A 25,266-nucleotide genomic window follows, 5' to 3' on the forward strand; every position below is an offset into this window, starting at 1 on the left:
TCCTCTTCTTTATCCACCTGAAATATACAGTTTTAACACAGTATCATGTTTAGAAAAAAACCCACTCTTCCCTTTAGCCCTGTTGGAATGTGTTCTCCAGTCCAGCCAGTGGGAGTGGGAGACCCGTTACTGCTGTCAGCTCTAGAACACTGCTTTTGTCATGGGAGTGGAGTTGATTTTGTGGAATTTTTTGATTCAGACAGAAAATCCATCCTCTGTGTTGCTTTTTGACGACACCAAAAAATGTTTGTTATGAATAACATCAGGACAGCAATAATAATAATAGCTTTTGCGACTGTGTTGCATTGATGGAGACCATTTATATAAAAGAATATTAGTAACTGAGAGTTTTTCCACAAATCAGCTTTGTTTCATGTGTCATTGTTTTGCGCGTCCCCGCTGAGAATCCCTCTCCATTGTAATTCTGCAAAGCCGTTTGCTCTTCGCGGTGGTAGCACTCCGTCTCACTCAGTCTTCACTAAAAACACCAACTGGATAACTGCAGTTACAGTGAAGTTGGAGGAGAGGCATCGATGGGATCAGTTTGAAAATGTGCTCACATTAGTGTGTGTGTGTGTGTGTGTGTGTGTGTGTGTGTGTGTGTGTGTGTGTGTGTGTGTGTGTGTGTGTGTGTGTGTGTGTGTGTGTGTGTGTTTGATGAGGGCATTCCAGTGACATGAAAGGTTGACTGATTGCCTCAAATTTACATGTAATCAGGCTGGCTGGACCTTCCGTCCGCTGCATGACGTGACAAATTCGGTGAGGTTTTTAGATTTTCTGAACAGAAGAGAATAGATGGATGGTGCAAGGGTCTAAACACGAACGGGATTCAAAAATCTTACATCGTGCAGTGGGAATGTATGAGATATGTTAAAGCTCATGTGAAGGCTAAGCGAATTGAAAGAGTGACTAACGGAGAGAAAGGAAAGGATAGATGAAGGTTTAAAGTTGAGAAAGAAAGATAAATTTGGTGCCTTTTGTCCACCCAAGCCGAGCAGCTGTGAGTTCTTGTCGTTTGCAGCTGTTTGAATCGAAAGAGGTTTGATTCTGTGAAAGATTCCAGAGTTCAGTTCAAAATATAGATGTTTAGCCCTCTCAGCAGGGTCCAGATGAGGATCCTAAGGCATTCAATCTGTCTCCCACCCTTGGATTTGAACTGCCTATCTTTGTGAAAGAGGGGATGTTGAAGGGATGGTGAAGGGATGGGAATGTTGGCTGGTGAAAATGTTTTTCAAATCTCGTTTGGGACTCTTTGGCATGGATTTGGGCTTTATTGTTGGGCTAAGCTTTGTCAGGAAGTTAATGCCTCTATGCCCTCTTGCACACAAATCCCCAGATTTTTTTTTTTTCCTCTCTCCTGCTGCACTTTACTCTTAACCTCCAGGCTCAACCATTCTAAATAACAAAATAAATTTAAAAAAAGACTGACAGCTCCCTCTCAATCACTGTCTCTCCCCTTTTCCTCCCATTAGACCGCATCTCACCTTTGATTGTTGCTCTTCACCCATGGCCAGGCCTCAGTCCCCTATGTTTTCATCCATCTTATGAATGCTCTAAAGAAAGGTCTAGATAGGAGAGACAGCGTTTTGTGCTGGAAATGCTGCAGAGGCAGCTGTTCATGAGATAAGATAATACTTTAGCCTATAATTGGTAATTATTAATTGCCCCGTTGAACATTTAATTTTCAGGTTGAGGGCGTCAAGATGGTGTTTTTAACAGTGCTCTTTAATAAGGACAAAAAGGAAACCTTGACTTAAATATGCCCACTGATGTCTTCAGTAGTTTCCAGTCAAACTTAAAAGCGGGTTGAGGGGTTCTTATCAGACATCTTGGAAGCTAGAGCTCAGCTATTGATCAAAATATGACTGAAACGGAATCAGAATCTGGCCAAGTGTAATATCCAAACTGCAAGAGCTGCAATCTCTTTTTGGATTAAGGTAAAACCTGCCACAACATCTGAAATGAAGCACTGTGATGCTGCATAGATGCTCCGGCTGACAGACCTGAAGCAGGGCACGGAGCATATCGGCGCAAAGGCAAAGCGGAATTCTACGTTATCCAAAGCAGACCTAGGTTTCTAGGCAACAAAGGCTGCCATGTAAACAGCTAAGCTAACTTTAGCATTGGATGAAGCCAAGATTGTATGTGTCTGTGTTCCTCTTCCTTCCAAGATCACAAAAAACCCCTTTATAATGTGGTGTTACGGAGTTCAGAGAAATCTGAAAGACAGACACAGAGGTTATTCTTAAATGTTTCTCTCAAACAAACTCCCACCCTTCCACGTGACTCTTCCTGTCATGTACAGCTGGTATCTCTGTGGTTACACTTTGAGAAGTCCACCACAACTGAGTCCTGCGTTAGGTGGCTGTACCAATGGTAGTGCTTCGCTACAGCCACAGCCAGCACGTTTACCAGTTATCATGTGTGGGCAACTTAACAGGACAGCCTTGTTTGCTGCAGACTCAAGCAAAGTTGCACACATAAATCTGCCTCCATAATTTAAAAAAAAAACTAAATGAAAAAAACTCCTGTAACAAAGTAGCACATACTGTAGCAAACACAAATTGCTCATTCCACATATTAACTAGGGATAAGAACACCATGAACAACCTCTACAGCCTCAAGCAGCATTATTTAAAATTTTAATTGAGGTAGCACGAATGAGTTTTAGGTTTGCATGTGGGTACCCGGTGTCTACCGGAGGGTAAAAGCGCATTGTCGGCATGGAGAATAAGAGATGGGTCACACAGTATTCCTCCCTGTAACCTTCATGCCGGTCTGAACCAGATGTGCAAGCTTAGATTTCAGCTTTGCAGCTATGTTGCCATACCAGGCCGACACCCCTACCTCAGAGCCGGAAAAAAAAAAAAATCACATCACCATTTATATTTTTTTTCAATGTAAATGAAATGAATCTCTTCACCGTAATCATGCACCAATGGCACAGCTGTAATCTGTCAAAATATTGACATTGCAACACACCTCAGGCAATATTTTTGCAAATCGTTCAACCTTGGAAGAAAAAAATAAAGTGCTAAATGAGCCTGTATTTAGATTTTTATTTAATTGCATCTCACGGGAAAGAGACTTTGGTGATAATACTGGATGCAATCAATACAGGTAACAAGATCTTTCTATTTTATGTGTTACCAGGAATACACCATCGACATCTTTTTCGCCCAGACCTGGTATGACAGAAGATTAAAGTTCAACAGCACAATGAAGGTTCTACGTCTCAATAGCAACATGGTCGGGAAAATCTGGATCCCAGATACGTTTTTCCGCAACTCAAAAAAGGCTGATGCTCATTGGATCACCACGCCGAACCGCATGCTGAGGATCTGGAATGATGGGCGAATACTCTACACCCTCAGGTAACAAGGCGGACGAGGTGTTAGCAAACGATCGTCTGATTTAAGGCCGTCTGTTAAACTCACCATCATGGGATTAACTCATCAGTTCTTCTTAGTTTACATTCTGTTTTACAACAAGAATATTCCGAGTTAAGAAAAAAATGTAAAAAGGGATTCATTTTTGGTTGTTTTTTTTAAGTTTTGCATGTCAAGAATTAAGAGAAAATGTTGAGAAATCGGGTATTTTGAGATTAAAATCAAACTACTTGCATTCATGAATACGGCTGCATGTACAGAATATTTTCATGTGAAGGAATTTGTGAAATTATACACTTTTTTTTGTGTACAAACACCAGCCAAAACACACAAATTTTTTTTTTAAATGGTATTTCGATAGAAATCATATCGACTTAATTCCTGATGTTTACCTTAAATCCAAAGAAATATCCCCCCTCTTTCTTAATACACCTGGCCTTTACACGAATTTAACAATGGAAAAAATAGAGAGCACTTCCAAATACTCAATATGTGAAAGAGATTTTCCTGTGTGAGAGTTAAAACTTGAATAATGAATAAAACTGAAAACAACAGATGACACTCGCTGGTCCAGTCTCAACAATTTAGGCATTTATAGCTCGACTAAGAACCCATAAAAAAGCAGTCTTATTTTTTTTTATCGTTCTTGGTCTTTTATGATGGACATATTGGAATAAATTGAAAAACATTATAGTATCTCCTCATTAATAATTCATGGTGCTGATTATCCAAATGGGTAGTCATAAAACACCCGTAATAATAACCTGAAACATACTGCTTTCAAAATCCGTGAGCTTTTGGAACTACACCCAAAAATGTAAAAAAAAAAAATATATATATATATATATACACACATACACACACACACACACACACACACACACACACACACACATATAAAAAATACTGGTAGATTGAGAAGAAATATGGTTTTTGCTTATGATCATGTTTTCCATGTCATAATAAATACTGTGGACATTTTAAAGTGACACCTCAATCTTTCTTCAGCGATAATAAGAGAGACGGCAAACTAGTCTGGACTCAATCAAGCCATGATGGATGTTCTTTATGCTGAACACACTACCCGCCACTTCATTAATTTGTTAAGGAACTCTGAATTCAAGCACTGGCTAATGAGAGTGACCGCTGTGATTCAGAGGACAATGTGACATGACAATAGTGACTGCTTGGATGGGTAAAGTCATTTCAGGTGATTCTCTCATTAAGGGGAAATTTAATGACTTTGCCTTCAAACTCCCTCAAGTGTGGCAAGGAGAGACCGGTGTGCTGCTTTAAAACATAATAAAAGTCAATGGAATTTCATTAACTTTTAATTATTAACACCTAGTTATTTTAGTTTTTTTAATAGGGAGTTGGTGGATCCAAATGTTGTGTCTCTGCAGGTTGACCATCGATGCCGAGTGCCAGCTTAAACTGAACAACTTCCCAATGGATGAGCACTCGTGTCCCCTGGAGTTTTCAAGCTGTAAGTTTGGCCATATGCTGGTGCCCCACTGTCTTACCACTCCCTCTCCTCCTTCATTTGGTCTCTCTCTCTCTCTCTCTCTCACACACACACACACACACTCACACAATGAACAAACAAATATGACATTAACACAGACATCATTACTCAACAGACCGAAACTCCAGGAGGCGCCAACTTTGTGAAAAACAAGCAAAGGATCTACATGGTTCATTAGCTATTAACCCTAATATTAGATGTTATTTATATTTACAAATTTGAAAATTAAAAAAAAAACATTTATTGATGCTTAAAACTGACGTGTATGCTAACTGGAAAAATTAAAAAAAAAAAAAAAAAACAACCTTTAAGACTGTAATACGTTTGGAAATGAGCAATATGCATGAAAATGCAATGAGACGTTAATAAAATCATTAGTTTAAATATCCATTCATTAATGCTTTTGGCAGTCAATATCGAGTTTCAATAATACATGACTGATTTCTAATTTGACGGAAGGGAAATAAATTATCCAATGATTGATTTCTCTTGACTTTGTCAATACTGTTTTGAATACATTTCATTAAAAAAAAACAAAAAAAACAGCACACAATGTCTGAATGAGTCAGTCCCCTGCATGTGAGGAGCACATGTGGGGGGGTGAGTTATACTAATGAGGCCTCTATGGATCTACAGAGAGATGCACCATGGGATAATCTCCAAGGGAAAATGCTTCCTAAATAGCTCCAGAGCAACCAGAGAAGAAATCAGAGGGGTAGCAGGCCTAAAAATGGAGCAGGAGCATTCATTTAAATTTGATGAAAGCTGTGGAAGTGTTCAGATCTTCAGGAGATGTAGAGCGTATGAGCTCAAACTCAAAAGCAGCAGGTGGAGCAGCAGCGTGCAGCAGTCGGTCTCAGCACGTGGCAGCGAGGCATGCTACATTTTCCACCGCAGTCATTTCCCTTCGTATCATTTACTCCCGTTTGCTCGGAATTATATTTGAATCTCTTCATTACAGCAACTGTATTCAATTTATCAGGCAGTTTCAGAGGGAAATCATGGCATTGGGCATCAAGAGAATTGTTATTCCAGCTTCCCAAAAGGACACTGAATCAATAATTTGTCCCAGATGCATTGCCAGCAAAAGAGCAGCCTGCATGCCTGGGCAGACCCTTCCATCCCTCTCTCCGCTGAGGCACTAGATGTCTGAGAGCACTTTAGTCATAAAGCCACTGAGCATGTGCATTATTGAAGCCACTCCTTTTTGGCTGCGCACGACTCAAGAATTAGACTCAGAACTAGATTTAGAACTAGACTGAAGGCAGCAGAAGATGGAACTGAGTGAAGATCATTACAGTCTGACATTTAACACTTTCCCTGCTGGATATTCAGCTCGAGCTCCATTCAAGAGATTAATCCACATTAGTTTGAGGCAATTGCTTTTCAAACATAGGTACCAGACAAAAATAACACTGATAATAGACTGACATGAATCCTCTCCAGAGCCAGAGAGGTAACGAAACGACTGAAATCTTTCTCCAGCCATGGATCCGTTTTGTAATTTCTACATTTACGTCAGCACAGTGCTACAGAAAAAAGTTCTCTCCCCACAGATGGACTGGATATTTTGTCAACATGTTGTGCAGGAGTCTTATGTAACGGGCCTTTCATGAAACTGTGTTGCAAGCCTGCTGACTGTGGGTATATAGATTTCTCTGAGTTAAAGCAGATGATCTGTGGTTTCGGTTTGTATTGAACTACAACACAATGCACTCCATATTTTGTTGAATAGCGATCATTTCCAATCTCCTCTTCCCCTCAGACGGCTACCCCAGGGAGGAGATTGTGTACAAGTGGAAGAGGAGCTCCGTGGAGGTTGGAGACATTCGCTCCTGGAGGCTTTACCAGTTCTCCTTCGTGGGTCTGAGGAACACCTCCGAGGTCGTCAGGACCGTGTCAGGTAAAAAAAAAAAATCTATTGGTTATTATTGTGTATTTTTTTTGTTACTCTATACACTTATTATTTGAGATTGAACCCTGCTGATGCTGGGTGGATGTTTGGGTGACCATCGCTTCTGGAACGAGAACAGGATTCTGTTGATTCTGCGCGAGGCATCGGTCCTGAGGACAGTACGATGGCGTTAGGAGCGTGTAGCAGCAGCGTCCTCACGTCATCAGCTTACATAGGAGAAGAGAGGACGTACTGTATTGATTGAGGGTGGTGAAAAACCTGGGAAAGTCACAGAATTTGGAAAAAATAGCGAGGGAGGGGAAAGTTTGAAAAGATAAATGGAAAGATGAAATGTTGGAAAAGTTACTGAAATTTGCGTGATATGTGCGCTATATTATTCAGTTAAGATGAAACTGAGAAAAATGTCTTTTTGTGGATAGTGATTTACTTTATACATTCAAGTCAAACTTACACCGGACATCTGAAATGGTGATTGGACGGTCATGGTATTCTAGTCTTGGTAAAAATGTGTAGGAACCCTAAATTTTGTGACTGTGATATTACTAAATAATAAAATATAATTCTTGAGGTCCATCGAAATCGAAAAGTAGGTCTTCTAAAGGCGGACGCTGTTCAACCAAATACGCATCAAGCATTTTGCAGTCCGGACATGTTTAACTCACTCAGACAGCGTACTTTTGAGCCACGCCTGAACGGATGAGAAGACGTTATTTGCAATTCATGGTTGATAATCTTTTGGCACCATGCGCAATCTGTGTGTAAACAACGCTCACTAATCACTTTTATGAAACTCGCCCCTGATCTATAAACAGAAAGAATCGCTGCTACTGTTGCCTGATAATCCAGCATCTGCTTTGTTTGTTTCTAGAGGTTACAGCTTGGACTCTCGGAGAAACAGGCCTGTGACGCATAATGTTTTTTTAATCCACTTTTAGTTCTGACTGCCTGAAGTAAAATCCGTAAGAGCTTCCTATATCTCTTTGTCTCAGTGGAATTGACAGTTTCAACAGCGTCCTGTCCTCCTGGCTCTCAAAGTAGACGGCTCTTCATATCATATAAATAAAGTTATTACTTACAGGAGCTTGATATATTTATTGACTGAATGACATCATGGGGTTGTGAGATGACAGCCACTGAGTTCAGCGATTGCCAGGCTGCCTTTAATATACAGGATATCCCACATACATGAAAAATATTATTCTCTAAAGACTATTTGTGACTTTTATTGCAGTGGGCACAGTGATTCAAGCTATAAACATGTCATTTCTACTTTCACAGACACTTTCATAAGATAGATATTTTTATCAATTTCTGAGCCAAAGGGCAGCCCACAGTACAATTACTACGAGACTGTTTACTTCCCATCACATCTGTTGCTGCGAATGACATTATTTAATGTCATCCCCCACACCGACTTCAATAAACTCTAAAATTCCCTTCCTACATCCTGATCCACATCCTGTCCTGTTCTACTTAATGGCATTTCTTTTTCTTTTGGAACATACAAATTTGTATCAACGTATTTGCTATCAAACGTGATGTTAATTCACGTCAATTTTGTCAATGAAAACTAGACTAAAAACATTCATTGACAACCCTTTGTCAAATGTCTTCACCTTCAGCCTGGCACGCGCCGTTTCGATTTCAGAAACACCGTTTCACCCGAACACGCTGTTACGAGCTGAAGGCTGCCGAAGCTCACCATTCAGGTGCTCAGACAGCACGGCTGGTGAGCACCTGCAGGCTGCTGTGATTGATGATAGTTGTCAATAAAGCTTCATTTGAAAGCTCAGAGGAAGATGTTCAACGTCTCGGAGAAGAAAGAGGCAGGTTAATTTGAAGTCGAATGTTGTTGTTTCAGAAGACGCGTTGAAGCCGGAGTTTCTCTCGCTCCTGTATGTTGTGATTGGAGGATGCTGGTGCCAGGGTGACCAGCCTCCAATCATGTCTCCATACTTTCAGACGTTATCCTCAATTTTTCAGTCGCGGAAAGGAAACGGCTCGATAGCCCATTCCACTGGGCAAGAGCGTGACAGTGTCCCGCTGAAATTTGACGCTTGTTTCGAATTAAGTCAGACATCGGATGACAAGTGGGGAGAAAATCCGTCTGATATCTAGATGAATCGTGTGGCTCAAATTCTCCTGTGTATAGGTGGCCATAAACTAAACTAACAATAACCAAACCGGCTAAAATAAAACTAAAACTTGTTGTCAACTTAAACAAGATTAAAACCCACAATAATAAAATTACAAAAACGTGACTGAGACGAACACAAAGTTAAAATCAGCTTCCCAAAAAAATTGTGGGGACGTGCTAAGGCTCACCACAAAGACATCAAGGTTGATTTACCTGGACTAAAATAGCTCCGGTTCTCTTTGACTAAGATAAGACAAACACTTTTTTCTACTGAAGCAGTGCAGCGAGTGTGCAAGTGCTTTTATTCTCTCCTCAAGTGTTACTTCCTCCTCCGCACCTCTCAAACAGACTATTCAGGTGTGCAAGAGAGTTCTTTATTTTCCTTCTGATTAAGATAAAACTAAAATTTCCAGACTTCTAGGCAACTAAAACCTGACCTAATAAACACAGAAAGGGGATATAATGAAAACTAACAAGGAGAGCTGTCATGCTACGAAGTCTAAATAACTAATAGTTTTCTGTCGTTTACTGGCTGGGTTCCATTCAGGAATGATGTGGGAATCTGCATGTTTGCTTGAGGAAAAACAGCTGTGTTCCCTGGATACTGTTGTTGTTTTAGAGAAGAGCTAAAACCGTGTTTGCATGCATATGCTTGTTTATTTATGTTTATATTCATAAGATGACAGTAAGCGATGGATGCGATGTGGAAATGTATGCCTTCTTTAGGCTCGTCTGTGGTGTGAATCAAAGCCAGCCCGCGGAGGAGATGAGAGGAGCGAATTCATCCTCATTAGATCAGCCACATCATCCCCAGGAAGTGACTGAAAATCTTAAATAAGGCGGACTTACACCTGCATAATTAAAAGATTCCCTCATAAATACCACCGTTTAATTGTGTGGGGAAAAAATGGTCCTTTCAGCATTTTTGGGTGGTGGTGGTGGGGGGGGGGGGATAAACTTACAGTTAACAGTTAAAAAAGTAAATTTATATTTTAGTATGCATTTATTAATGCAACCATGAAGGTGATTGTCTTCTAAAGTTATTCATTTTAAATCCTTCTTTTTATGAGATGTTAATTTCGTTCAAGGCTGATTCGTTCAATGCTGTCCGTGCGGACTATAGATCAGAAAGCTGCAGGTCAGGCCAAGTTATTGTCAAGCTCTGCGATAAGAGACAGGGCTGTCCGTTTCTTTATATTATCTTCATTATTTAGTTTATTTATCTGTTTTCAGTTTTAAAGCTGTAGTGTGCTGTTTTTAGAATGTGTAAGAATGTGTATTTAAGACACACACACACACACCTGTTTTATTGCTCCAATTTTTCACGGGGACCAGTTTGTAAAACCCGTCTCCCTTTAGTCAAGTCAAGCACTTTTTTTTATATATGAAGCACATAAAAAAACAACATGCAACAAGCTGCAGTATGTGAATTTCAGTGTGTAATTTAAAATGGCAGGTGAGGCTTTGTAGATGCTGCAGCTTTAGTTGATTGTCATCGTTTTTGTTCTATCGCATCAATTCAACTGATGTAGTTTTGTTTGTTTTTTTAAATGACAACGTATCGTAATCATGTAAATGTAAGGAGACAGGAAATCATCCCCCTGAGTCATAAAAAGGTAAAAGCAGAAAGAAAAGAAAAAAAAAAAGAAGGCGGCTACGTGGATACCGGCGATCACGAGCTAGCGAATCAGAAGAGAATAAGAACTCAGTGAGATTCCAGTAAATATGAAGGCAGTCAAGACCACAACAGCCCAGTGCAGATACGACACGTGGAGCAGCAGGCGCCACTTCAGAGCCCTCGTCTGGGATCTAGTTCAGCTCAGTTTATTGTACTGCCGGTTGAGTTGTACAATACTTGTGCATGTGGAGCAGTTGTGTTGGAGGTGTTATTGTTTTCGGAGTGTTTGCTGAGGGTGTGATAGCTGTTACGCCTGTTAGGTAATCAAGTGCTCGATAATTTCGAGTTTGTTGTGTGACTGAACACCATGAAGCAAGAACGCATATTTGTATCAACAAATGTTCAATCAGGATATTCGATTTTTTTTTTTTTTTTTTTGGTTATACCTGACTCACCAGGGTCTTTCAGAAATACAGTAACACTTGTGTGCCCTTGGGGGGGGGGGGCAGAATTCACCCTGTTGTTCAGTAATTTGCCACAGTTCGACTAAGTGTCACTGCAGTGTTATGCTCTCACACACACACACACACACACACACACACACGGAGGTAAAATGAGTGCACCACCAAATGCTCAAACTCCAATAGCAAGAGTTGTTAAAAAGAAGAAAAAATGCTTTCAAATGTTCTGTTTTAATCAAAGCATTTTTTTTCAAGTGACATCATGAAAAGGCAGTTTGTGTAGGAGGATGAGACGGAGTGGAGATCTTGTAGCCTCCTCCCTCCCTCCCCCCCTCTCTCTCTCTCTGATCTGGTTTGTTTTTCCAGTAAACAGCCAAACCGCCATCTGCTCTCTTGTCAGAGCAGAGAACCTTGACTGTGGTTGAGAGACCTCTTGTCTCATTTTGCAGTCAGTTTGGGTATCTGACCTGCTTCAAGTTTGGAGAACACAACATCTGTCTCAATAAGCAGTCTGTTAGGGGGCAGTCAGAAAGCACTCCCCATGCAGTGGTGAGCACAGCGGGAACGGAGGCTGGAAATATAGGAAATGTTGAATTAGGTAGATTACTTAAGGTGCTGATTTCATCATCAGTGTCCACGAATGAGAGAATGAGGCAATGCTGTAAACTTGTTTTAGTAAAATAAAAGTACAAAGAAGCCATGTAATTGTCGTTACCTTAAAATCCCTTCAATGAGTAGGGAATATAAAACCATCAACGAAGGAGGGCGCTGGCTGGTTTCAACCCTTGCTGGGCCTGGTTCATCTGGGGATGATTGTTGGATTTGTTTAATTTTTCTGCCTCTGTAGACCGGTGAAAATTCCATGGTCTGTTGTGGCCATTTCAAAAGATCTACGCTCCTCATTTACATTTTGTGGTTTATGACTTAATCGAATGGCGCAGGTCAACAGCTTCATAGTGTTTGACTTGTAATTTATTACATTTTAATCACATTATGGGCTGTATCTTTGAGTGGCACAACAATGACAGTGAGTGTTACCGTGCTGCTGTTGACTATTTTATTTTTTCAGTCTTGGAGGACATCTACACGCCAGCAGGCCACTCCAGGGCATGGCTGAAGTTTAGAGGTTGTTACTAATAATTCTTAAAAAACAAGCATTTCTTTTTTCAATTCAAGCACTTTTGCTGAGTCACCCAGGAAATGGGTCAGCTAAGGCAACGGCGGGCCACATAATGGTAAGGTAAGCAGACAGGCAGACAGGTGAATTGGCCTGATCCAGACAATGACGATTGTTCCAAACAGCCAGAGGAAGCTATTCACTCTCATTCTGCGAGACAGGCCTGTCTCTCCCAGGCTCCACTTGTCTCAGTACTACTCCCCTTCATTTCTGCTCATACATTAGGGGAGATTTTTATTTTTTTTAGGATGAAAAATGACAGAAATCAAGGATGATTAGAGAACATTTGGGATGAGAGGGGGCAGGGGGTTGACAGGTCATCTGCCGCTCTGATGCAGTTGCACTGTAGCTTCTTTCTTTTTTTAAATGTCTTTTTATGTTTGACTTCCCCTCTATTCCACAGCCAGTGTCCAAAGGGTTGGTCTCTCAACATGTCACTTCACATCAGGGCAGCCTGTACTGCCTGGAAGCCTATACCTGCATTTATAGACACACACACACACACACACCAAACAGAAAAAAAACAGACATTCACTACTGTTTATGACAAGAAAGGACCCTTGAAAGGACACTACAGAACAGAAAGAACATAAGAGACGCAGAAGAGGATAAACAGAAAAGTATTGTTGGGTATAATGTTTGTGTTGAATCAAATCATCCAAATGAAACGAAAATATCAGTCGAGAACTGAAACTTCTCATTTGCCTGGGCGCTCCAGAAAGACTCAGACGGTGAGATCTACAGAACTACGGAAACATATTGACAAAAATACCGCAGGCGATATAGGGGTTTTTAAAAACACTGCAGATTTGTTTTGAAACTTGCTTTGACGAAGTGGAGACGAAACAATTACCTCTTTATTGTTCATTTGATAGACTTTGTCAGGATTGATGATTTCCTTCTTTGCTCAATAAAACTTAAGGGGATACGTCACTCGAACATAAATTGGGGTAACTCTGGGACACTTAAATTCATTATCTTCTTCTGTTTCTTGGAATTAAAGCCTTTGTTCAGTCGAAATGTCACTTCACTCCCAGCTCAACTCCACCCATGACTTTTTTTTTTTTTTTTTTAAGGTTTTAAATGTTAGAGGTTGGGCTGGGGAGAGGTGCAGGAGTATGTGTACGGGACTTCAAGTATGATCTACCCAGGTAAAGTGACACAAAGTCTTTTTTTTTTTTTTTCCTAAGTGGAGGAATGTTCACCTCCAGACTCCCACAAAGTGCACGAGTACATCAATACGAGCTGTTGGCCCCGGCGGTTTGCTGTTCACTCTCATCCTGCTTTCCCACAATTACAGCCAGTCAGTTTGGCATGAGAGCTTCCCAGCTGAAAGTGACCTAATGCCTGAAGCCGGAGCTCAAAATGGTTGACTACATGTCAGCATTCACCTCACACCTCAGCAGCTCGGGGCTGATTTAAAACTGTAGTTTTAACTCTTAAGTAAGCCTTTCCAAAACTAGGTTAGACTTAATGCTGTCTGTTAAGGAGTTTTCGTTTATTTTTATTTTCCACTTTGGTTTATACAGTGAATGCTAGTTCTGTATCATAGATGAGGACATACAAGATTTGGCGTGGGAATGGAGATAAATAGGAAATCAAGAAATAGGGGATTAGTCTGCTTGTCCAACCTGATTGATGTAGCCAGAACCACCAAAGGCTGTCAGCGAGACCTCTCTGCGCAATCACTCATCCACCCTGTACATTAGAAGCCAATTAGTTTCAACAACAACCAGCAAACAAAAAGGTAATCGATTCCATTCACTGTCTTGCCTTGTCATAATTCTGATATGAGGGAATGTACCAGTTTATCAGAAAGAATAGCATTGGTAGTTGTGCCAAACTACCTAATTACAAATGTGTCATTTTTTTCTTCAGTTTTGTTCTGAATGATTATTTCAATTGATGAAATTCGATCAGGTTTCAACCTCGCTAATCAAAACCTCATCTGTGGCGATAATGTGCTGACACTCAGTAATGCTCATCAACAGTAAGCTACCTCGTGGTTCCCTGCTGCTGCTAGCAACCTTCGGTTGGAGCTTTGCATCGCGTCTCATAGAAAACTTGACTTTACCATTTTTAACTTAAATGTTGAGCTTGGAGTGGGTATACTCTATTCCTGTTTTTCTTAATTTTACAAATTGGCCTACATTTGTATCCACACAGTTTTCAAAGTTAAAGCTGCAGTAAGCTAGTTAACATAGCAAACATTAGCAGTTACAAGTTACAAAAGGGTTAGAGGGTAACAGATTAGGATGTTTATTGACCTTCCAGTGTGGAATTCACCATCGAGCAAACAACAGTCCAAGACGTCTGCTTGTGCTTTACGAACTAGTTAGCGACGAGCACAAAGACACTGCTGCTCGTCTGCTCTGGCACTGAAAACACCACTGAGACTATTAATGAGGAAATAAGTCAGAGCAAGCTCTGCTGGACAGTTGGTCCCACGCGAACCATTTCACAAGGTCGCATATTTTTACTTTATAATGTGTAAAATGGACATTTTCAATATTATCAGTTGTCCAAGCTGCAGCTGATTCAAACAGACTCTGGACTTTAAGCTGAGTGTACGCATGCGTATTAGCCAGTGTGAGGCTACCACTCTCATCTGAGATGGAAGTACTTCGGTGTCCATCTGTATGCATGTTCCTATGCACATTTTAGTACGCTCTCTCCACTGGATACTTTCTTTTTTATTTATTTTTTTTATATGTATTGAAAGCTATTCTTAGAGTGACCTTCCAAAAGCCATGGCGTGCTGCCCTGTTGTCCGTGTGCGCCGGCCTGTGTGATTCAGTTTGAGTGGAGAAAGCCCAGGGACACATCCGCAGCCCTCTCCCGATTACTGGGCTCCACGGTTTGCAGATGATTCTTTGATGGGGCAAATCTGGAGGCATTGTGGTTGAAAGGACTGGGCCCGGTAACTGGGAACAAGCACATGAACGCACATGCGCAGCAGTACTTTTGTATATATGTAGACACACTCCTGTAAGCAGTCACTCTGACATTCCAGAGGATTCCCCTCATAGCACAGCTGAGTGCATCATTGTTCTATCTTTAGGCCTGTGGTACTGCAAATAGAGAGATACCATTATTTAATCCTCAAGTACACGTTCTCACACACAGCTAGAACAGATCAAGTTCTGCTGCAACAACATAACAAAAGAAATCACATGTGGATATTGAGCCTTAAAAGATGGAACCTGTAGAGTGTAAAATTCCTTCGTGCCAGGGTCAAGACTGGTCTTTTCTTAAAAGAAAGTCACTGTCATGGGATCTTTGTGATAGAAGTATGTAACGCTCAGTTTGGTTTCATCAGGGTTGTGCTGTGCCGTTATTCCTTGGAGGAAATCCACTTATGCGAGGGACAGGTATGTGGCAATATTGTCTTGTTGTCAGGAGGTTTGTTAAATCCCCCAGTGATGGTGCAGAAATGGTTTGAGCGAGCCAGGAGTTCAATCACAGAAATCCAAAGTGAATTAAAGGTAAAATGTAATCAAATTCCTTATAATAATAAAGAAAAAAAAAACAACCTGAAATGATGCCACTGAGGCGAGATCGCTTGTCACCACCTTCCTGGTTTAATCAAGAAAACTTGGAGGGAGGCACAAAGCAATAAAACCAAATGCCAATAGTTTGTTTTATTGTCACTCAGATATTGCATCCCTGATCAAGTAAAACACAGTTGAAAGCCCAAGCATATTGTGTGAAATTATTCTAGTTTCCGATGCATCAATTATCTTGGCGGGAAACATGTAAGTCTTAAAAAAAATGTTCGAATGAGACAGGAATGTGCTTAAAGGCTGCCTGCACAGCAGGGAAATGTCAAAACACTCATTTCTAGGTTCATTATATAAGTATTGCAAGTATTCACTGAATTCATGACTTCTTTAAAAACAAGCATTTCTCAAAAGTGAAGAAATGAAATTAAAAAAAACTAACAGAATAGCCATGCTGTCTATGAAAACAGTGATTTAACCACAGTAATCATATGTTGCAGTGTTTTATCATCGCAATCGCTCAATCTTTACTGAAAGAAAAAGGTTAAGAAGTGCTGAAACAATCCATTAGCGGCGGTGCCACTCCGTTCCTGTAATAGCTGCTCTCTCTAATCTCTGCCTCGCTTCATCTCGCTCTCTCTCTCTCTCGCTCCCTCTCTCTCGCTCCCTCTCTCTCTCTCTCCCACTTCTGGGTGATAGTTGTGATGGGCAGGAGTGGGAGGAAAAATGCTCTGACTCAGCCAGAATCCTCCTTTTGTGAAGTTAAATACCAATTTACACTCCTCTCCATCACACACACACACACACACACACACACACACACACACACTCTCCCTCTCTCTCTCTCTCTCTCTCTCCCCCCCTCTCTCTCTAACCTGCCCTTTACATCAGTATTCCCATTTGTAAATGTGAATATTGTTGCACCATGTATCTCCCGTCTCCGCTGCTCACAAAAATATTTTCCTTGCGTCGTGTGTCCTACTTTTTAAACTCCCCCTTTGCTCTCTTCTTTTGTTTTTTTTAACCCCCCCCCCCCTTGCTCTCTCTTCTTTCCTCAGTTGACAGTCTAATAAGCCTGTAATTAACACCTGAAAACAGGGAATGATGATAGACTGTAGAAGGAGAGATTGCTTTGGGAAAATAAGGCTCCTGTTTCCTCCCCATCAGCCACCACCTGCATGTAAAAGAGCGCGTGTGGTGCACAGCGGAGCGGTGCTAGGCTTGTTATTTCTTCTGTGGTGGGATATCGTTTGTCCACGATGATCAGACAGACCATCACACATAGGTGAATGTCGGTATAAGGCAGCGTGTTCCAGAACAGAAAATCGTCACTTTCAAAGGTGACCCTTTTTTGCACACCAACTTACTTTAGGTCATCAACAAACACAGAGCTTACATAACCGATGCCACTCTGTGTGCCATAAATGCATTTTCATCGAGCGTCATGGAAACTGACATTAGATCGTATCAGAGTAAACACACTTTTTCCTCTCCATATAAACGTAACTGCTGATCTTCGTAATGTCCATCTTTTAATTTCCTTCAACTCTTTCCTCGGTTCAACTGCAGCTACAATATGATGAAGTCCTCGTAGCGAGCGGACATAAATAATTGCATTTTTGTTTTCCAGTTAAAGAGGTGAGGAGCAAAAAAAGAAAGGAAAAGAGGGCGAGAAAAAAAAAAAGTTCTGCCGGCGTTAAAGACAGGTTAAAATCATCCGAGGTCCAGTATAAGCTGATTTGTGTGTTTCTTGACCAGTGCGGCTGACATTTCGAGACATCTGTCTGAATATCGGTTGTTGACTTTGACTTGGATGGAGTGAGGGGCCAATCTTTCTGCTCCCTCTTGTAATACGAAAACCTCACAGCCACAGTTAATACTGCTTCTACTGCTACTCATAATGTTCATAGAAATCTTAGTACTATTACTTTCGGCATTACCACATCCATAATACACACCTTCACATTGCTCTTTATAAATCCCACTTTCAACTGGTATGTTTTTATAAAAACCAGTTTAATATCTTTTATGAGAGATCTTTGCATTGGGGGTAGGTTGCTTCAACACTTAGTCTTCTAGAGGCAAGACAGGCGTCTGAGAAATTGTGAGGGCATTTTTCACATTATCTGAAATAACACAACCATTAAAAGGATAATGGGCTCATTAATTGCTTGTGTAAACCGTCAATATTCAAACAAACACAATCAAATTAATATCCTGCTTCCAGATATTATTTGACTGAACCATGAAGAGAGGAAAACAACTCCTCCAGAACAATGAGCTGAACCCAGCAGCGAGCGCAGCACAAATCACACTGGAAAGTGCACTTTCAGTATGTCTGACGGTGAAACAAACAATCACAGCAGAGCAAGCAAGTTTTCCATTCCCAGATATCAAGTGAGGAGGAGGGAACAAGACAGAACCTGCGGCGAGAGGGAGAGGGAGCAGGAGCAGGACTAGAGGGGAGGAGATGATTAGGTTTGTGAGAAAGGGGTGAAAAAGCAGAAGTTATAGACAAGGTGAGAGACGAAAAAATGTGTTGGAAGCGGAGAAACGGTGAGATGACGGTGGACGTGTATATTTGTAGGGTGAGGACGAGAGGGATGAATGAAGGAGAGACTGAGAAAACAGAGGACAGGAAGAGATGTGAAAACTTGGAAGAGGAAGCCAGTGACGAGCAAGGGAAGAACAGAGGATGTAAGAGAATAAGATAACGTGATTTTAATCTTATTGGCATTTTAAGCTTACGATCAGGAATCTTAACACTTGGTTTATTTTAAATTCTTTAAATTGGACACATTGAGGGATAATTGAGAGTTAAATTATCAGTAAAATACACTATAAGATAATAACGTTCATGCTACTCCCCAGAGAAATCAGAAATAATCTGAGTAAATGTTCTTTTGTTGGCCCAATATTCAATCAGAAGACCGTATTTACTTGGAATTTGCAATTAGAGCATAGAAGATTATTATGGGATGAATTCCTCTGATGCAGATTCATCAGCTAAACAATTATTCCCGGAACTCACCTCCAGCACAATTTCATAAAAATAGTTCAAGGTGGCAAGAGTGAAAATGAGTCATCCTCAACATCAGTTGTGTTTTTAGAATGCTGACGACATTTGGAGAACATGTAGATACGGAATGGGATGCAATGACTGGACAATTATATCTCTCAAATGCTGCACAGATTTCTAAGATGTCCATCAGCTCAAATGGCTCAAACAGCCACAATTGAGGGGAAAATCTAGGGCCAAACCTTTAACAGTTTTACAAAGTCCGGCTCCGCCCCTTCTTTCAGCATTTGTACATTCACTGTGACTCATAGTACTTCATTCTTTGTAGGCAGACTTTAAAAAGTGTTATTGTAAAGTTGAGCGAGAGGACTTAATTCTTTCCGAGCAGAATGAGGACTTTAGTTTTCTGATTTACATCTATTACAATAGTCTCAATGGAGTGTTGTGCCTGCAGACACACACACACACACACACACACGCACCATGAACTTTAACTATGTATTAATGCAAATCTGTGGAGGACACACTGGGTTCTTTTAAAGGCCTAAAGCAGTCCAAAGTTGATTCTACTCTGCGGTGCAATTTTACAAAGGCCAAGCCATCATCGCTCAGTAAATTATTAAAGCGCCATGCCAGGGTCTTGATACTCCCCTCACCTCATCTGCCTTGTGTAATATTCTACAACCAATGGATTCAAAGTGATTATCCATAATAAATAAGGAGAGGGTTGTTACTCAGGAACATTTGGTTTCTGGTCCGTTCATACATAGCGTCAATCTCTAAACGTGCAATAAAAACAGAATCAGCGGATTTATTCCTTCACCTGCATCACCTGATGTCTCTGGTTCACCTCTCAGAAGTTTAGGGCCAGTTTAGCCAGCAGATATCCAGGCTATGACTCCCTCTGTCCATTTCCAGTTAAGGTTTATGGTCCGATTGGTAATTTCAGACATGATTATGGAGTTGGAGTGTACTGCGTCTGCAATGTGTCGCATCTAACAGTGCAAACAAACTAAAAAGCCTAATTATTGTTTGATAATAGCAGATGGCTTGGAGTATTTCTTTTCAGCATCTCTTTTTTTCTCCACATGGGTTTTTTTTTTTTTTTTTTTCACCTGTGTAGATCCAAAGCCTGCTCAAATGTTTGTGGTCAATCCTACTCAAATTACAAGCAGAGAGCAGAATGGCTCGGGTCTCAAAGTCTGGTCCCTCCCCTGCAGGTTCTGCATTCATATGCATATGAATGAATTCCCAGAGATTAGGATATCGCTTCATTTGTTATAAAACTCTGCAGAAAGGCTTCATATAGTTACAGTATGTCACATTTGTACACTGTTACCCTCCTGATGTTACCTTCCCGTGTCTTATCGCTGCATATTATGCTAATACGTGTCAAAGATACTGTAATGTATTGGGGGTTTATTACCGCTAAGTTTAGCAAAGGTTATACAGTAAAATTCAATTTCAAGTCATATAAGCTTGAACTGTGTTTACTAAGAGGATTAACCTGCCTTCATGCAAATGTGTTATCATCAGTAACACTGTCCATGAATCTCTATGAAAGGATGTTAATATTCCATTCGGAGAGCATATGAGCACTTATGGTGCACTGCACCAAGAATAGCAATTGCTTTGAGCATACTGCTTTGACAAAGTTGTGTATTTTTTCAAGGTATTTCAACATTAAAATAAAACAACTTCTCATTCTGGCTATAATCAGTGTTAATGATTAGATATCAGTGCAGTGGTTTAGGCCAATTCAGACAGCACTGCATGTGCAATATGATTAATTTGATATCAAAGCATAAAAAAAAACTGTGTTCCAAAAACTCTAATCTGAAATAGCAGAAAGCCATTGGCAGTGAAACGGGAACTGATTGTCTTGGCTCATACAATGTTTGTCAGCTTATCCATCCAATTTACATTTAAATTGCATTATTGCTATTGTAAAAAAAAACAGTACAGTATATTGTGTCATTGTGACAGCACTAATGGTTAATTAAAGTAGTGTAAATGTGTACTTTCTCATGTTCCTCTATTATGAGCACAAGAAGGATCTGACTAAGATGACCAATCTTTCTCAGTTTTGATTTCTTTGCTACAGCGATGTATTAGACCTGTTTTTCAAGCATCAAGTTAATAGTGTTGCAGTGTTTTTACACGAGATAACTTATTAATTTCAGAAGTACTTCAACCACAGTGGTTATTGCTGCGAGTGCTGCGGGGATGGCATATTGTTGTTGGCCAACACGGACTTCAGCATCACCATGGATTCCCTCCACCAAAAAACATTGGGATTTGTAAATTTTCTTTTGGATTCTTGCTGGCATTCAGTTCCGTTTGCAAAATCTATAATATATAGTTATATATACCTAACCCTACAACATATATATATATAGACTTGTATGTGTTGTTCAGTGAGATCATCATCATCAAAAATGAACACCGAATGTACAGTTATTGAGGAGTAAATGCTGTCGCTAGATGTTCAAAGCTAACGTTATGCTAGGAACAATCTACACCTCTGACGAGCAGCTTAAGCATCACCACACCTAGCTTTGATGGTTACATTTGTAGTTTCGTTAGCAACTACTGCTTTGAAAACACGGCAACGATTTCAAATTCACAAGTAGTAATACTGGTGTGTTTTGCTTTGCAGAACAAAGTGTCTAATGCTCGTCTGAACCGCTGATTTAAAGCATCTGAGCCAAAACGCCTTGAAAAATCCCATAGATCTGTGACGATGGAACCGTACATTCAACAATGCTAACTTACATCCAGGTTTTAAAACTCACTCCTGCTCCACTCAGTGGTCTAAACTGCAAACTAATTGCAATGACAAGTCATTTTTTCAAAAGGAAAAGTCCACAGATTTTTCCCATATCAGTAAGAGGAGAGGTAAGAATAAGCAAAACTGTAACGTGTCTATAAGTGTATCTCTGTTTTTCTTGTGTTTGTGTTTTTTATATCACAGAACGAGACATCATAAATCAGAACAGACCTTTTACTTAGATATTCCTGGAAAAATACAGAGTCTTTTCCACAGCGTCACATTCACTCTCCCCCTAAATTAGATGTTTATTTTGGGAATATCACATTGGAATTGCACATTCGCGTGTTGTTATGGAAGCACAAATAAATGAGCCATCGGTGCCCTGAGTGTTTATTGACTAGAAGTCCACCCAGCCAAAATGGTAGAATAAGACCCCTCCAAAAAAGGTGATTTATCAAACATCGGAGGCGAGGGAGGCGAGTGTTGAATTTTAGAAGGGGAAGCTTATGTAATGAGTGTGAATTGCATCTCCCCTTCGTGTGTGAATAAGAAATAATGAAGCCATTTTTAGATGATGTAAGCTGGAACGCGCACGAAATGGAGAGGGAGCTGAAAGGTGTAACTTGTGAAATTGCTGGCCTTGTTTTTAATTGTATGATTTGATGGAAATAAAATTACTGCTGATTGTGTGAAGATAGTGGAATGAAATATCTTCAATATCAGAAACAGTATGCTTGTAGCCTTAAATAAGATGGCAATTAACAAAAAAACCCCCAAAACTTGATTTCCTGACATTTCTATTTTCTGCTGAGCTCTTGAAATAATGGTAAAGAAAACACTTCCTACAGTCATAAATCCTACAAATGGCTATAATTCATAATTTGAGAGCTACTGGTGTGTCTGAGAGTGGGATAATTATCTGCGCCTGTCACAGCAAACACAATGTTAACAACGAAGTAATCAGGCTCTGTAGGTCTGTCTGGTGTTTAATCATGCTGCTGTGTCGCTGCAGTTACTCACTATGACAGTGCTGTGCCTTTGTCGTCGTGACATCATCTTGCCACCCACTGGCGGGTAGGAGAAGCTGCAGAAGCCTGGAGGGGGAAAAAAAATCCAAAAGGCATTGTAACTAGTTAATCACATAATAGCCCTCAGTCGTGTCACAGAAAGTGATGAGTTAACATTCTCTGTAAGTATTGTTGACCCTGGAAAGCAGCCATGGCATAACCTCGGTCATTAGCAAACCTCCTGTCTTTCTCACAAATACACACGCACGCACGCACGCACGCACGCAAGCATTGGCTGTCACCTCTGATATAGATGACCCTTGACAGGAGAGGATGGCAGCAAGACAGCCTGTCAGCAGCTCTGCAATGTGTCTGGCTTGTCTCCCGTCATTGGATGGCCAGCATGTGCCTTAGGTCTCTTCTGCCCAGCCAGATTCACACCAATTTACAGCCTGGCTGCCAGCAGAATGATATTCTCATGTGACTCTTTTTTTTTTTTTTTTTCATCTGGTCAGCAATCCTGAATGACCATTTTTCATTCCTATTATCTCCCCTGTGGCCATTCTGCAATAATGTGCTCTCCTTCTCTCAAATACAGAGCCGTAGAACTGTTTCTGTGTTCCAATAGCAATTAAACATCAAGCCCCTGATTAAAGTGATCTAAGGTATAAGGTCTAAGGGCCACGGTGGAAGTGGCTTTGGGGCCAGTTCTTTCAAACTATGAATATTGTGGGCATGAGTATAGTGGGTGGCGCTAAGGGCATAAATCATCAATGTGTTTTGGACGTGACACAAATGTAACCAATCTCTCCCATTCTCTCTAAGAGCCAGGTTCACTTTGACTTCCACATACTGCTTTGTAGGTGGCATATCCGGCAAGTTTGAGAAACAAACAGATTTTCTGCAGAGGAAACAACTTGTTTCTCACTTCTCTGTCTAAAAATATTTCAGAAGCTCAATGCTGAACTCTTTCCCCCCTGGAGAGTTTCATCTGTACTCAAGGATCTTCTGTCCTCCAAGTTTATCGTTTTCTTGTTTGCTGGTTAAACGTTCTGGGCTATGTGCACCATGTAGGAACGTTGTTGCACACATAAAAGGTCACTGAAAGCAGCCTCTTTACATTAAGTTGTTAAAAAAAAAAGCAACTGCACTCGAAAGGAAGCTCCCGACATGCCGATCCTGTTGGAAAACTAAATAATCAATGAAGTTATGCTCTTGTTCCTGGTGCGTAAATGTGAAGCATCTCTCTAAATGTGGAAATGTACAAATCCTGTTGGTGCTGTCGACGGTTGCTGCAGACCTGAGAGCATGCGGACCAGCTACGAGCCACGGGAGTCTGCCGCTGCTCCCTGAGGTGAAGCACACGCAAAAATAGTCTTCCACCTTGTAATGTTGTTGCTCAAAAGCTAGCAATGACACGTGCTCCAAGTCTTTTTGTAATTCCACCTCAGAGCAAGACTCGTGGAGAAGTAATTGTCTTCCTCTGCTCTGTATCCAATTCTGTTGAGTGCGTCGTCTCTGCAGCATTTAGCAACAAAGCAGCTCTGCTTTCTGATTAATGATGGTGCCCACCAAGTTTTTATTGCTTTCTGTAGATTACATCAGTTTGAAGTAAATCGGTGAAGCCAATTAAATGTATGATCATAATAAGAATACTTCCAACCATATCTTAATTGAAGCTGAATTGTCTGTGTTGGTGAATTCCAGAAGGTTTTTCTCAACATTCAAATTAGCAAGAAAGTGACTTAATTGCAATGTAATTACAGCAATAACAATCCTTGAATTTTCGGGGTTTTGATGGCAACGCCTGACATACAAAAGGCCTTCACAAGGATCTTTTTGTGATCTTGTTACCGAGAAATTTGCACTTGAACCTGACATAATGAACCCGCTGAAGGATGACAAGCCTGTGAGATCGTAGCATCATGTATGACAGCTTCTTTTTTGAGCCACTGAAGGTACATTTGACCTCAGTGCTAAGAGCCTCAGAGGAGAGAGCTTTCTGTAGACCCCGTGAGCAGAGTGCGAACAATCTCTGTTCACGTTGACAGATGGGGAGTTCAAGCTAAGATTATTTTAGGGCTCCCATTAGGTGGAACAAATGAACAAAGACTTGGATGCCTCCATATCCCAGCTGCAGTGTTATGAGAGATAAACAGGAGACTTCTCATCCCACACACACAGCGGTATGTATAAATACACTCGGGAAGAAGTTTGCAGTGAAGGCCATATACAAGTCTATTAAAATGAGCAATAATGCACCCCAAACCCAACATTTCTTCCCAACCTATAGAAATATACAGTTGCAAAAACTCAGGTGGAATTGGAAGGAATTAGTTGATACCTTTAATACGGTATTCAACCTGAGGAGAGTGAGCTACACAAACTATCTGAAGATTATATAGAGTGTGGCAGAGGTAGGGAGAAGTCTCCTCACTCAGGTCGACAAAATACCAAACGTGCTCACTGACCACAGAAGAACCAAGCTCGTTGGAATGCCAGCCAGAGTGCATATTTGACCGAGATGACGGCTATCGGTCACACGACTGTTCCCTTTGGGAAGTGTGCCCAAGCGCGTCACGCGTACAAGTCCCTCGTGCATCCTCCACCGCACTTCTGTCATGCCTAGGTTGCCCCACAGTCCAGTGCTTCACCTGTCTCTGGGGTCCCTCACACAGGGGTCACATGTGGGTCTTTCTTATGGCTCACACACTGGGAACGCCTCCAGTGACCTCACACAAGTCC

General features: G+C 40.9%; 1 protein-coding gene across 4 annotated transcripts in view; it reads left to right on the forward strand.

Moving 5' to 3' along the window:
* Positions 1-25,266, forward strand: part of gabrg2 (gamma-aminobutyric acid type A receptor subunit gamma2) — a 54,821-nt gene that overhangs the window by 17,141 nt on the left and 12,414 nt on the right. For all 4 annotated transcript variants that reach the window (XM_086227130.1, XM_086227129.1, XM_086227127.1 and 1 more), the window contains exons 4-6: positions 3,154-3,374; positions 4,793-4,875; positions 6,680-6,817. In XM_086227130.1, the coding sequence (XP_086083256.1) occupies positions 3,154-3,374; positions 4,793-4,875; positions 6,680-6,817 (442 nt within the window). The remainder of the gene's footprint in view (positions 1-3,153; positions 3,375-4,792; positions 4,876-6,679; positions 6,818-25,266) is intronic.

The sequence above is a fragment of the Aulostomus chinensis genome, chromosome 15 (assembly GCF_037954235.1).
Source record: "Aulostomus chinensis isolate RoL2024-O1b breed Wild chromosome 15, RoL_Achi_v1.0, whole genome shotgun sequence".
Taxonomy (NCBI): Eukaryota; Metazoa; Chordata; class Actinopteri; order Syngnathiformes; family Aulostomidae; genus Aulostomus; species Aulostomus chinensis.